The sequence below is a fragment of the Pygocentrus nattereri genome, chromosome 19, assembly GCF_015220715.1.
Source record: "Pygocentrus nattereri isolate fPygNat1 chromosome 19, fPygNat1.pri, whole genome shotgun sequence".
Taxonomy (NCBI): Eukaryota; Metazoa; Chordata; class Actinopteri; order Characiformes; family Serrasalmidae; genus Pygocentrus; species Pygocentrus nattereri.
In genome coordinates, this window is record NC_051229.1 from 14,436,907 (window position 1) to 14,449,310 (window position 12,404).

The 12,404-nt window shown below is 39.6% G+C and overlaps 1 protein-coding gene across 2 annotated transcripts; it reads left to right on the top strand.

Moving 5' to 3' along the window:
- The first annotated feature begins 2,566 nt into the window (after window positions 1-2,566).
- Window positions 2,567-11,624, top strand: LOC108427123 (polymeric immunoglobulin receptor-like). 2 transcript variants are annotated; one of them, XM_017697067.2, is made up of 8 exons: window positions 2,567-2,641; window positions 3,995-4,309; window positions 4,416-4,724; window positions 4,909-4,954; window positions 8,995-9,095; window positions 9,302-9,354; window positions 9,560-9,616; window positions 11,464-11,624. In XM_017697067.2, the coding sequence occupies exons 1-8, from the start codon at window positions 2,581-2,583 to the stop codon at window positions 11,518-11,520; spliced, it is 999 nt and encodes a 332-aa protein (XP_017552556.1). In that variant the 5' UTR covers window positions 2,567-2,580; the 3' UTR covers window positions 11,521-11,624. The 2 variants fall into 2 exon arrangements, with proteins under 2 accessions (XP_017552556.1, XP_017552558.1); XM_017697069.2 differs by having other exon boundaries at window positions 9,302-9,330.
- Window positions 11,625-12,404: the final 780 nt, after the last annotated feature.

Here is a 12,404-nt window from a genome sequence, read left to right on the forward strand (position 1 = left end):
ATTTTCTAGCGAATATTCCTGCCCAGCCAATTACAAACAGCGCACGTCTAATGATACCAACACACTGAAGTGGTACTCAGGCCTCTTTTCCACACTGTGATGGCTGCAGTTTTACATCAGCCATTCATACATACAGTGGAGTGGTACAGCAGGCCTATATGGGAAATTTTTACCACTTGTAACAAAGTTCTACAGATGTTCTTTTTCTGAAATAATAAATCAGTTCCTTTCCAAAGGTAATAAGTCTTATGCTGGCATTAAACAATGAAATGTTCATGCAAGTAGTTGCATGTTGAGTTGCATGCAACAATTTTTTTTGTTATGCTGTATAATTGTGTCTGAGTACAGTCATCAACAAGGTGTTATTTACATATTTCAAGCATTTTATAGCCTTTGCATGAAACTCATGTGGATGCCAACTGAATTTGAGTGAGCTATTTGTGAAAATAAAGGACAAAAGGAACAATCTAACAATGTAAATCATTCATAAACAGCGGCACAAACAGCTTAAACATTTCCATTAGCTTGCTAGTTAAGCAACTCATGCTTATTGGTCAAAGAAATGACAGAATGAAAAACTACCACACTTATGTAAAGTTGACCAGAATCTTATTTTCAATCATCCAATAAAGTTTCTTCAGTATCATTTTCTTGTTCATGAACCCAGTAACATCAATTATTTGAAACAGTGTGTCCTGATTGGCCCCTCCCAGTCCAGTCCATGTGTTCGTGATGTTTTGTTTTACCCATGTGTGTTTGTTTTGGTCCAGCCCTCTCGTTTCGTGACTCCACCCCTGATTGTCGCCACCTGGTTTCCACCTGTCCCTCGTTATCCCTGTTGTATTTGAGCCCTGTGTTTGCACTTTGTCTTTGCTGGTCTTTGTATTGGTCTGTCTTTACTCAGTTTGTACTGTCATTGTGGTTTGTTTCTTTCTTAGTTCTCAGTTATGTCTGTCCATCCTGAACTATGTGTGGATTATTGGAACCTGGACTGTCTCGACTATGACTGACTATGACTATTATCTCGGCGTATGCGTCCGCCTCCTCGCTCCATGTTACACAGTGCTGTTTACTATAAAGGAGAGAGGCTTTATCAGCATTCTGAATGACTGTTTCATGAAACTTGTTTAATGACGTTGAGATGCTTGCAACTGTTGCGGCTGATTTTCAAGTGAATTCCAAGACACTTACATTATGCAACTCAAATACAATTTAGTTTCATGTAGATTTCAGTCAACTGTAGTTGCATGCACGTTTTGTCAGAATCAGAATTGATCCCAGAGGGAAATTGCAGTTGTTACAGTTGCAACCATTTATGTAAAAAAAAACACTTCAATAATTTAAAACAATGATAAAGAGAAATTTGCAATATGTACACGAGATTTAAGTTCTTATGAATACAGTAAAGTGGCAGTGACTGTGATAACAAATATTAAACCTCTAGTATAAAGCAGTTCAAATTATTGTACCTCTGCGTTATTGCACACAATTATTATTATTACACATATGAACTGTTAGGTATTGAGTTTTGCACAGATGAACCACACTTTGTGAATCACACTGAGGGAGGAGTTATAGAGTTTGATGGCCACAGGTAAGAATGACTTCCTGTGGTTTTCTGTGGTGCATTTCGGTAGAATGAGTCTTGCACTGAATGAGCTCCTGTGCCTCATCACCGTAGAGTGGGTGGGAGCCCATCCATCCATCCATCCATCCATCCATCCATCCATCCATCCATTTTCTAAGCTGCTTCTTCCGTCAGGGTCACGGGGGGTGCTGGAGCCTATCCCAGCAGTCTTCGGGCGGAAGGCAGGATACACCCTGGACATGTCGCCAGTCCATTGCAGGGCAGACAGACAGACACAGACAGTCACTCACAGTCACTCACACACTCACACCTAGGGGCAATGTAGCATGTCCAATTGGCCTGACTGCATGTCTTTGGACTGTGGGAGGAAACCGGAGAACCCGGAGGAAACCCACGCGGACACGGGGAGAACATGCAAACTCCACACAGAGAGGACCCCGGTCACCTGGAATTGAACCCAGGCCGTCCTTGCTGTGAGGTGACAGCGCTACCCACCACGCCATTGTCCATAATGGCCTGCAGCTTAGACAGCGTCCTCCTCTCTGACACTGCCATCAACGAGTCCAGCTCCACACCCAGAACATCAACGGCCTTGCAGATCAGTTTGTTCAGTCTGCTGGCGTCTGCCACCCTCAGCCTGCTTCCCCAGCCAGCAACAGCATAGAGGATAGCACTTGCCACCACAGACTCATAGAAGATCCTTTTAGTGTGTAAAGTCAGCCTTAGAGCTAACTATTTCACGCATAGTTACTTAAAGAGGCACAATGACATAATTCATTAATTAGATGATTAATTAAACATGAGGGTCTAAAGGTCCCTGGAAAATCTTTGAGTTTGCTGGGCTCTGCACTTTACTGGTGTTTTTGCTCTATACATTAAACAGAGTGAGAACTAGCAAAGGAGAACCAAAACAAAACAGGAAGACCTCTGAAGTGGAGCTGCTTCTCTCAGAGGAAGGAAGAGTCTTTGTCTCTGGAGTCTCTTATAGAAACATGCACTTTTACTCACTCCTGAGTTCTTTAATTCTCTCTGTGTTACTCCTCTATATCTCAGGTAAGATCAATGCTGCATCATTCCTTTGCACTGAATTTGTGTTCTTTACACTTTTACGGCTTTAAATGCTTTAACTCATCCCTGTCCGGGATAGGTGGCATCTTTGATGTGATCTGATGTGATCTATGTTTTAACGTCTTTCTCAAAAGTGTCTTGGCTTCTCCGTCAGGGTTGCGGGGGGATGCTGGAGATACTGACACCAATATCTCTAAAGTTATTCAGTACATATCTTACAGTAGAACCTTTTTGACCTTCATAACATTGTGGATGCAACTGTTTACTAAGTGGCAAAGACATATTTAACCATTCGAATGTTCAAAAGTTCTCATGGTTCTATATACTCTTACTGGCCTCTTTATTAGGTACATTGTATTGACACATGTGGTCCAACAGTATCAGGTCCACTTACCATATAAGTGCACTTTGTAGTTCTACAATTGAAGGATTTGTTCCAAAACACATGATCGACAACTTTCAAGATTTTTTTAATGATTTACAATGACTTGACACATAAAAGAAACATTGGTGCTCTATTTTGATTTAATACTTACTTTGTTAGAGAAGTGTAAACGTGTCATTATAAACCACCTACAAGAATGACTCAGATTTACTCTTTTGGAAGTTGACTTAACACAAAAAAGAAATGTAAATGGTATATTATTATTATTAATACCACCTTTATTAGAGAAATATACATGTGTTTTCCACTATATGCCAACTTTTATTATTTTAAAAAACTCTTCATATCCAGGATTGTTACAAATCGATATGCAGCATTTTGCAATTAAACTCTGTTATAGACTGTAGTCCATCTGTTTCTGTTCAATTTTTTTAGCTCCTCTTTACCCTGTTCTTCAGTGGTCAGGAGGCCACAAGGAGGTGGGGTCACTGTTCATCAGTGATCAGTTTCCGACCACAAGACACTGTTGACTGGATGGTTTTAGTTGGCGGGCTATTCTCAGCCCATCAATGACACTGACTTAGCCTCACTGCTGGGTGTGATCCACTGCAGCACACGCACACAATTAAACATGCTACTGCTTTGTCAGTGTCACTGCAGTGCTGAGAATGATCCACCACCTAAATAATTCCTGGTCCGTGGTGGTACTGACCATCGATGAACAGGGTAAAAGGGGGATAAAAAATTATGCACATAAACAGATGGACTACAGTCTGTTATTGTTGTACTACAAAGTGCACCTATAAGGTAAATGGACTTTGAGTATAGATACAACACAGGGTATCTAATAACACAGAGAGTGTATAATCATTGCTTATACTAAAGAACCCTTGCAGAACCCTTTTACGAGTGTAGGACTGAGGCTGTGGTATGTTTTGGCTTCTCTTCTGCAGATTCTGAGAGCCTGAAGACACTGAAGAATTTAGCTGTAAAACATGGAGGATCTATCAGCATTCCATGTGTTTATGATGAGAAATACAAATCAAACCGTAAATACTGGTGTAGGGGGTATTACTGGTCCCTCTGTAAAATAGTAGCCAATACAAACACAAGTGGAAGAACATCAGTCACTGATCATCCAACCCAGAATATGTTTACTGTGGAACTGAAGAGCCTCCAAGACTCTGACTCTGGATATTATTGGTGTGCTGTGGAAATTAGTGGCGGATCAGATGACGGTGATTATGTGTACCTGACGGTCAGTTCAGGTAAGACGTCTCTCTGTGTGAAGTAGAATCTGTTCACTGTAACTTAGATGTGTTATTTATGATGGAGGATGTATTTATACGACTCATTCTCTGCCTCTTTATTCAGATCCTGCTGTGTTAGTGATAAACAGCAGTGTGAGTGGTCAGGAAGGGGGCAGGGTCAGTGTCCAGTGTCTCTGCAGTGCTGGATATAAGAATAAACAGAAGAAGTGGTGCAGATTTAAAGACTGGAGCTGCTTCACAGTGTGGAAGACTAGCACATCCCAGAATTCAGCAGTGCTGGTCAGTGATGATGAAAAAGGATCTGTCAGTGTGGAGATGAGTGGTCTGCAGAAGAGTGATGCTGGCTGGTACTGGTTCAGTGCAGGAGATGTGGGGGTTACTGTTCACCTCACTGTCACTGAAAGACCTTCAAGTAAGATCACATGTATCAGAAATACTGTTCATACCTGCTGATCATCAAGCTGTAATGTTGTGCTGCTCACATTAATTTATTGTTATGTCAGTGAAACCATTTCAGGTCTGATCACAAACAGAGCCTTAACATTCATTAAGTCAAGAAACAGAAAGAATAAATATGATTATTTTTGTCCTTTTAGATTCTACAGCTGTGACTGAAAATAAAGAGACAACAGCAGCAGAGCTGTAAGTAGTGATGCTCATGATACTTCATGAATGTGTTCAAAAACTGCTGTACTTTCACACCTCAGTATAGCCTGGTTTTGGTATTTGCTTTTTGAAGAACAATTAACTCTGCTGCAGTAACAGCTTGTAAAATTCAAGATAAGTACGTGCAGATGTGCTGACCTTTTGTTGATTTTAGCCTTGGGGGATATCTAATAAAATATGCATTTTTTTTGGTAGCATGTCAGCTTAAACCACCTTACATAACCTCACTGTGTAAGACTTTTGTTAAAGGGGACCCATTATGCTCAAATTCAGTGTTTTGAATGTTCTGTTACTGTGTCTTTGAGCCCCACCTCCAAAAGAGTCCAGCGTGCTCTGATTGGTTAGCTTGCCCACTCTGTTCTGATTGGTCAGTCATCATCCCCTTCTTGCAGGACATGCAGAGCAGAGAGAGTCTCTGGACTCTCTATATTGCTTGACCGTTGCTGCTCTCTCTTTCTGCCAACTTTGAACAGTGTGTTTAAACAGCAACCAACAAATGCTACTCTTTCTGCCTTTAATGAGCTGAACATGACACCGTCTATCTCTTGTGACAGGCTGGTTCTCACTGTTCATGTGGAGTGGATTTAGGGCAGGTGGTGAATTTTGGGTGCAACAATAAAATGAGCCGCTTTTAAGTACAACTCCACTTCATTCTTACCAAATAGCTTTTGAAAGGAACCGGATCATTTGTGAGTATAACATCACTGTCAGGCAGAGTCAGTAACACGCTAATATATGGCATGTGGTCTTTGCTGCAAGTCCTTGTAAAACCTGAAATAATAATTTAAAAGTCAGAGAAACCACAATACACATCATTATAAATTACCTTCTCACGCATGACTCAAGAAGAAGCTCTGGCTCAATCTTTATGTCTCAGATGCAGTGTCATCATTATACTAATGAAGATATGATGACAATAGTATATCATTTCTTTACATCCTCAAAAGACACGGCTTTCACTTTAGCTGAATTCCTTTTGAATACTCTTTTAATGCGCTGTCAATCATCAGATTCATCCACTTGTGGAAGGACTCTGAAGTGCAACCGATATATCACAAAATACTCTCCCACATTTTGTGCGCAGTTACTTATTTCAATCAGAGAGGTCTCCAAATAACTAAAACTTACATAGTGTAGCTTTAAGTTAGGCATACACTCCTTTAAATACAGATACTGTCTGGTCTCACACAAAACACAAACTAGCCTGGCAAAGCTTTTAACTGTTTGAAGCCATCAGTGCTGAGTGGAACAATATTAACTTTTCTTTCTGTTAAAGGCTGTTTACCCTGAGACTTCAGCATTTAAAGAAATTAAAGGAGAACGCTACCCCATACTAAATTAGTTTATCTATTTGTTTAATTCTTGCTAAATTGCTGACCAATGATTTGTTGTTAAGATTAATGCTTAACGCTTAAATGTTTTGCCATTTTGGGCTAGGCCCGTTTATTTATTTATTTATTTTGCCTGTGGGAGTGTACATTACCGAATGATCTTACAAAATATGTGAAATTCCTTTTGGATTTCAGCATTCCTGCACATATCCTTACAAAGTTTAGTAAAACCTTAAAGGAGCTATAGAAAATTTAAGGTCAGAGGTGTTAGATGTTAGAGGTGTTAAATGTACAGATGTCCAAACTAAAATAAGCTTAATTCAGTTCAGATCCTTTTCGGTTATGTGTGCTGTGTTCACTCCTCTGTTATAGAGGAGTCATAAGCAGACATCCTTCACAACCTGTAAGAAGCATTTTCAGAAGGTAACAAAGCAGTTAAAGTGTCTGCAGTGCTGAACTGTTTTGATGAAGCTTAAACTGTGTAATATCTGCAGCTCCTTTCTTGCAACTGACATAAATCTACATAAATGGTTATAAAGGCTCTTGCTAATAAGCAGCAATTTGTCATAAAGGCATATTTCAACTTCACTTTTAAGCTGACAAAACACGTGTGTCAAATAACAGTTTTTTTGTTGAGATTTGGGTGTCATAACACTTTGTTGGGTGAAATGATAGCATAACATGACATCTGAGTTGTTAGCTCAGTGTATTTTTTTTTATGTCAAAGACACGATGTTAATTATGCTACATAACTTAACAAGTGAGGCTGATGGCAAAATCTCACAAAGTACGTCTAAAGCGACGTCCTGACACTTTGTGGTAACATGGAGCTGAAAATCTACTGTACTGTAGTTACATTGTGAAGTTGTTGATACTGTTTTTTATGTTTTCTTTGATCCTTAAATAAAGTGAGCTTCATATTTATTCTTATAAGACTTTTTATGAATCCCTATGGCACAAATGTCAGGTTCCAGTCCTTGTGGACCAAAAAACTGCAGACTTTAATCATGTTTAATTATGTAAACTGTTCTTTAAGTGTTCAGGGTTCTATATAGAAGCATTTTCTTTACTAAAAAACTTTGAAAAAACATCTTTTTTAAGAATGTATGCTGCCAAAAATGTTCATTGACAGAGTATGTGTGAAACAAAACAAATTAGAAAGACTTTAGTACTACTTAACTAAAATGTGCAGCTGATCCAGAACATCCATTCTGTTAGCAGTGCTTTTCTAAGGAGATCATACAAGCTACTGTATATATGTGTGAGGTATAATTACTGTGTCAGTAAAGGGTTCAACTTTAGAATAGCTGAATTCACTAACTAGAATGTCTGTCTGGACACTTTTGAACACAGTGTACCACGTATTTCAATTCTGCAAAACGCTTAAGTAGCTTATCTAGGTTCTGCTAGTGCAGCCTTGTAAATGGTGTTACTCTTTAAAAATAGCTGTACTTTCACACATCAGTTTAGCATGTTGTTGCTCTTAGATTTCCGCAGTAGAACTGACCCTTCTGCAACAACAGCTTCTGAGAATGTATTGATTGTGCAATTCAAATATCAATGAAAACATTCATTATTTGGAACCATGTATGCTCTAATAAACATAGATTAAAACACTTGAACCAGGATTTGTCTCTCTTTAGTACAGCAAATCCTAAACTTACACAAAGCAATCCTAACGTACACATGCACTATATGTCCAAAAGTTTATAGACACCTAATCATTCAACTTGTCTTCTGAAATAAAGAGTACTAATAAAGAGTTTGTCCTCTTTGCTGTAGTTACAGCCTCTACTCTTCTGGGAAGGCTTCATTGATGTGAAAATATGATGGCATTCAGCCACAACAGTGTTAAAGTGGGTCAGATACTGATGTTGAATGATTGGTTCTGGATCACAAACATCACTCCAACTCATCCCAGAGATATTGGATGGAGCTCCATAACTCAAGACAACGTTGTCCCGCTGCTCCACTGCTCCACAGCCCATAGCCCACCAGCTGATGCTTAACACTATTCATGATGACCTTAAGCCATTCTATTGGGTTTTCTATAGAGATCATTCAAGCTGTGTGTGTGTAGTTGAACTCCAGTGTCATCATGAAGTGTATCTTAAAGTAACTGAATTATGAATTATGAGTTCGTTAGAAGAGGTGTCTATATACTTTTGGACATAGTCAAGGTATGAAATACAGGGCCTAATTAAACCTCTGGATCCCCTGAAAGGGGGGTAGATAAAAACGAACTCTTAAAAGGGAGCAATAGTGTATTGCAATGTTGAGCAGGAGCAGGCACGTGTGAGGACATGTTGGAGATCATTGGATTGTGGTGTTGCTTTATATAGTCCTCTGCATAATGTCATGGGTAGCAAACAGTGTTGATGTGTGCATGTGCCATGGACAGTGGCCCTTATATATGATTCTGGGTGTTTTGTATAGTGGCGTGGTTTTTCACACTTCAATACAGCATGCTGTTTTTGGTTGCTCTCTGCAGAGCAGCTTCCTCTTCTCTTAAAGTTAGTGAGAGAAAGCAACAGAATTATTTCACACATGATGTGAAATGTTGATAAACTGAACTTTTATTCTTTCCGTACTTTAGATACAAAAAACATATCTTTGGCAGCATGTGTACTTTAAAATCCATAGGTTAAATGTAAGGTTTTCAATAAAAGATATCATTCATTGCAGCAATGGAAACACTGGGCTTATCTGGGTTCTACTGGCTGTAGGCCTAGGGCTGCTGCTGACTCTGGCCACCATTATAACCTGGATGCTGAGAAAAAAGTGCTGTAAGTTTTCAGTACCCATTTCTTACAGGTTGTTTTCCTTTTAAAATTCTGCTATTAAAAAGGGTGGAGTTAATGACTACTACCAAATGTCCATGTTGTGCTATCTTGTGTATTATGAATGTTGTGAATGTTGTGTTATTACATAAGTACAAGTATGCAACTAATTCTTTAATATTCATTAATTTATTAATATCTTACTCTAACAGATGGAAATCAAACAGAGACCAGAGCAAGGGTCAGTAGCACTGCAGTTCATACAGTGAGCATTTGTGGTTATGGTGCAGATTTGCTCTTAGAGGTTAAAGTCATGGTGCAGTAGTTACTGTTGTGCCCCTCTTGCTTCAGACTTGTAATGCTGAAAGTTTATTTGTTTTTAGAAAAATGAATATAATATTTTTATAGGTCCATTTTTGTTAAATGTAGTTGTGACTTTGTGTAAAATCACATTTGTGTGTATGAAACAGACAATTACAACTGAAAGCCCGGTGATATACAGTGCTGTGATTTCTGAGAATAAAAAGGTAAGCCATTATTTTTCACATGCATCTCTGTATCAGGGGTGCAGACATGTGTAGGCCTAGATTGAACTCATTCCTACCCAATCAAATGCTGAAAGGTTATGTATTAAGATGCATATTTTAAGGATAATGAAATGTAAAAATCACAAAAGCTACAGTGGGCTTTGGCATTAAAGGTAGCACAAAAAATATTAGGACACCTACACATCATACCTATAGGAGCTTTCATGACATCCCATTCTAAAACCATTAATATCGAGTTGGTCCCCCTTTTGCAGCTGTAACTGCTTCCAGTCTTCTGGGAAGCTATCTACAAGGTTTTGGAGTGTCTGTGGAAATTTTTTGCCCATTGTGAGGTCAGACACTGATGTTGGACGAGAGGTCCTGGCTCGCTTCGATGGGGTTGGGGCTTGCTTTGTGCACTGGGTGTCAGTCATGCTGGAACAGAAAAGGGTCTTCCAAAAACTGTTCCCAAAAAGTTGGAAGCATACAATTATCCAAAATGACTTGTAATGCTGAAGCATTTCCCTTTACTGGAACTAAGGGGCCTAAGTCAACCCCTGAAAACCATCCCCATAGCATTATCCCTCTTCCAGCAAACTTTACAGTTGGCACAATGCAGTCAGGCAGGTAATGTTCTCATGGCATTCACCAACCCCACACTCAGTTCAATGGGGTATGCTTTACACCACTCCATCCAACGGTTTGTACATTTTGATCTTAGGCCTGTGTGTAGCTGCTTGGCCATGGAAAGCCATTTTGTCAAGCTCTTAATGCACAGTTCTTTGGCTGATGTTGCTTCCAGAGGCCATTTGGAACTCATTAGTGAGTGATTTTACAGAGGATAGGCACTCGGCAGCCCCAATCTGTGAGTCTGCATGATCTACTGCTTCATGGCTAAGCTGTTGTTGCTCCTAGATGCTTCCAATTCACAGTAATAGCACTTATAGTTGACAGGGGCAGATCTAGCAGGACAGAAACTTTATAAATTGACTTGTGACAGAGGTGACAGTGGTACATTTAAATTCACTGAGCTCATGAGTATGAATCATTGTACTGGCAGTATTTCTCCAGAGCTATGTGCTTAATTGTGAACCAACTGTCAGCAGTGGGTGTGGCTGAAACACCTGAACTCAATGATTAGGTTTAGGTGTTGTTACATCTCAGCTGCCGGTTTTACCCCAGTTATGTTGTCTTCATTGGGTAAAAACAGTGTCTGTGGTGAGTGGACACATGCTTTATAGTGTTGCAATGTTGGCTGTGTTTATGTGAATCGGGAATTCTAGTCTATACATTCTTGCCACTGTTTTATATCATCATAGAGTGAAAGCACTGGAAAAGGTAGGGTGATGACTGCACGGTGGTCAGCAGCAATGTTATGACAATGTGGGATATTGTGCATTTGGAAATTGTATCTAGCAAGTTGGCCCACCCATTTTTTCACAGGACCACCAAAAAAATTTCTACATCACTGCTGTATGTAAATGGTATTTGATTACTGAAACATTAAGAGATTAAATTACTGAGTAAATTGTCCACATTCTTCATCTGCATCAGATCATGAAAATGATTTGATCTACTGCAATGCACCCACAAATACTGACAAGGAAATTATAAGTGATAAAATACAGCCTGTTTCACCAGTAACAGTTCATTGTTTTGACCACTTCACAGGTTAAGTTGATTGGGCATTAGCTGGTTGAAAACTCTAACAGTTTATATTTTGAGGGAAAAAAATAAATAAATATAGCTTTGATGGATTATTATTCATTTAATGGAGCTGGTGAAAGTGCTTCAAGTGGTAGGAATGAGAGATTCTCCATTATTTCTAATCCTGTCCTGTTTTCCAGCTCTCTCAGGCAGTCAGAGATGATGGGGTGATCTACAGCTCTGTGGTTGCAGAGTAAGATGTGAAAGGCAGCATCCTGTCATGGTATCACGTTGGAATTCACTGAGCTCCTGAGAGCGACCCAAACAGCAGTCTGCATGCCTGGGTGCTTGGTTTTATACACCTGTGACCAAGAAAATGATTGGAACACCTGAAATCAATTATTTGGATGGATGAGTGAATATGTTTGGAAATTCAACCCCAATTCCAATGACGTTGGGACATTGTGTAAAACATAAATAAAAACAGAATATGATGAGTTGCAAATCCTTTTTAATGTATATTCAATTGAATACGCTACAAAGACAAGATATTTAATGTTCAAACGGATAAACTTTATTGCTTTTTGCAAATATTCACTCATTTTGAATTTGATGCCTGCAACACGATCCAAAGAAGTTGGGACAGAGGCAACAAAAGACTGGGATAGTTGAGGAATGCTCAAAAAACCTGTTTGTGGAAAGTGGAAAAGTGTCCTGTGTTCTGACGAGTCCACATTTCAAATTGTTTTTGGAAATCATGGACGTCGTGTCCTCTGGGACAAAGAGGAAAAGGACTGTCCAGATTGTTTTCAGCACAAAGTTCAAAAGCCAGCATCTCTGATGGTATGAGGGTGTGTTAGTGCCCATGGCATGGGTAACTTGCACATCTGTGAAGGCAGCATTAATGCTGAAAGGTACATACAGGTTTTGGAGCAACATATGCTGCCATCCAAGCAACGTCTTTTTCAGGGACGTCCCTGCTTATTTCAGCAAGACAATGCCAAGCCACATTCTGCACGTGTTACAACAGCGTGGCTTCGTAGTAAAAGAGTGCGGGTACTAGACTGGCCTGCCTGCAGTCCAGACCTGTCTCCCATTGAAAATGTGTGGCGCATTATGAAGCGCAAAATACGACAACGGA

Excerpts from the sequence above, each read along its gene's own strand:
- LOC108427123 (XM_017697067.2), top strand. The coding sequence starts at position 2,581 with ATGCACTTTTACTCACTCCTGAGTTCTTTAATTCTCTCTGTGTTACTC. Across the intron at positions 9,096-9,301 it reads GATGCTGAGAAAAAAGTGCT|ATGGAAATCAAACAGAGACC; the intron begins GTAAGTTTTCAG and ends TTACTCTAACAG. Across the intron at positions 9,355-9,559 it reads GTAGCACTGCAGTTCATACA|ACAATTACAACTGAAAGCCC; the intron begins GTGAGCATTTGT and ends TGTATGAAACAG.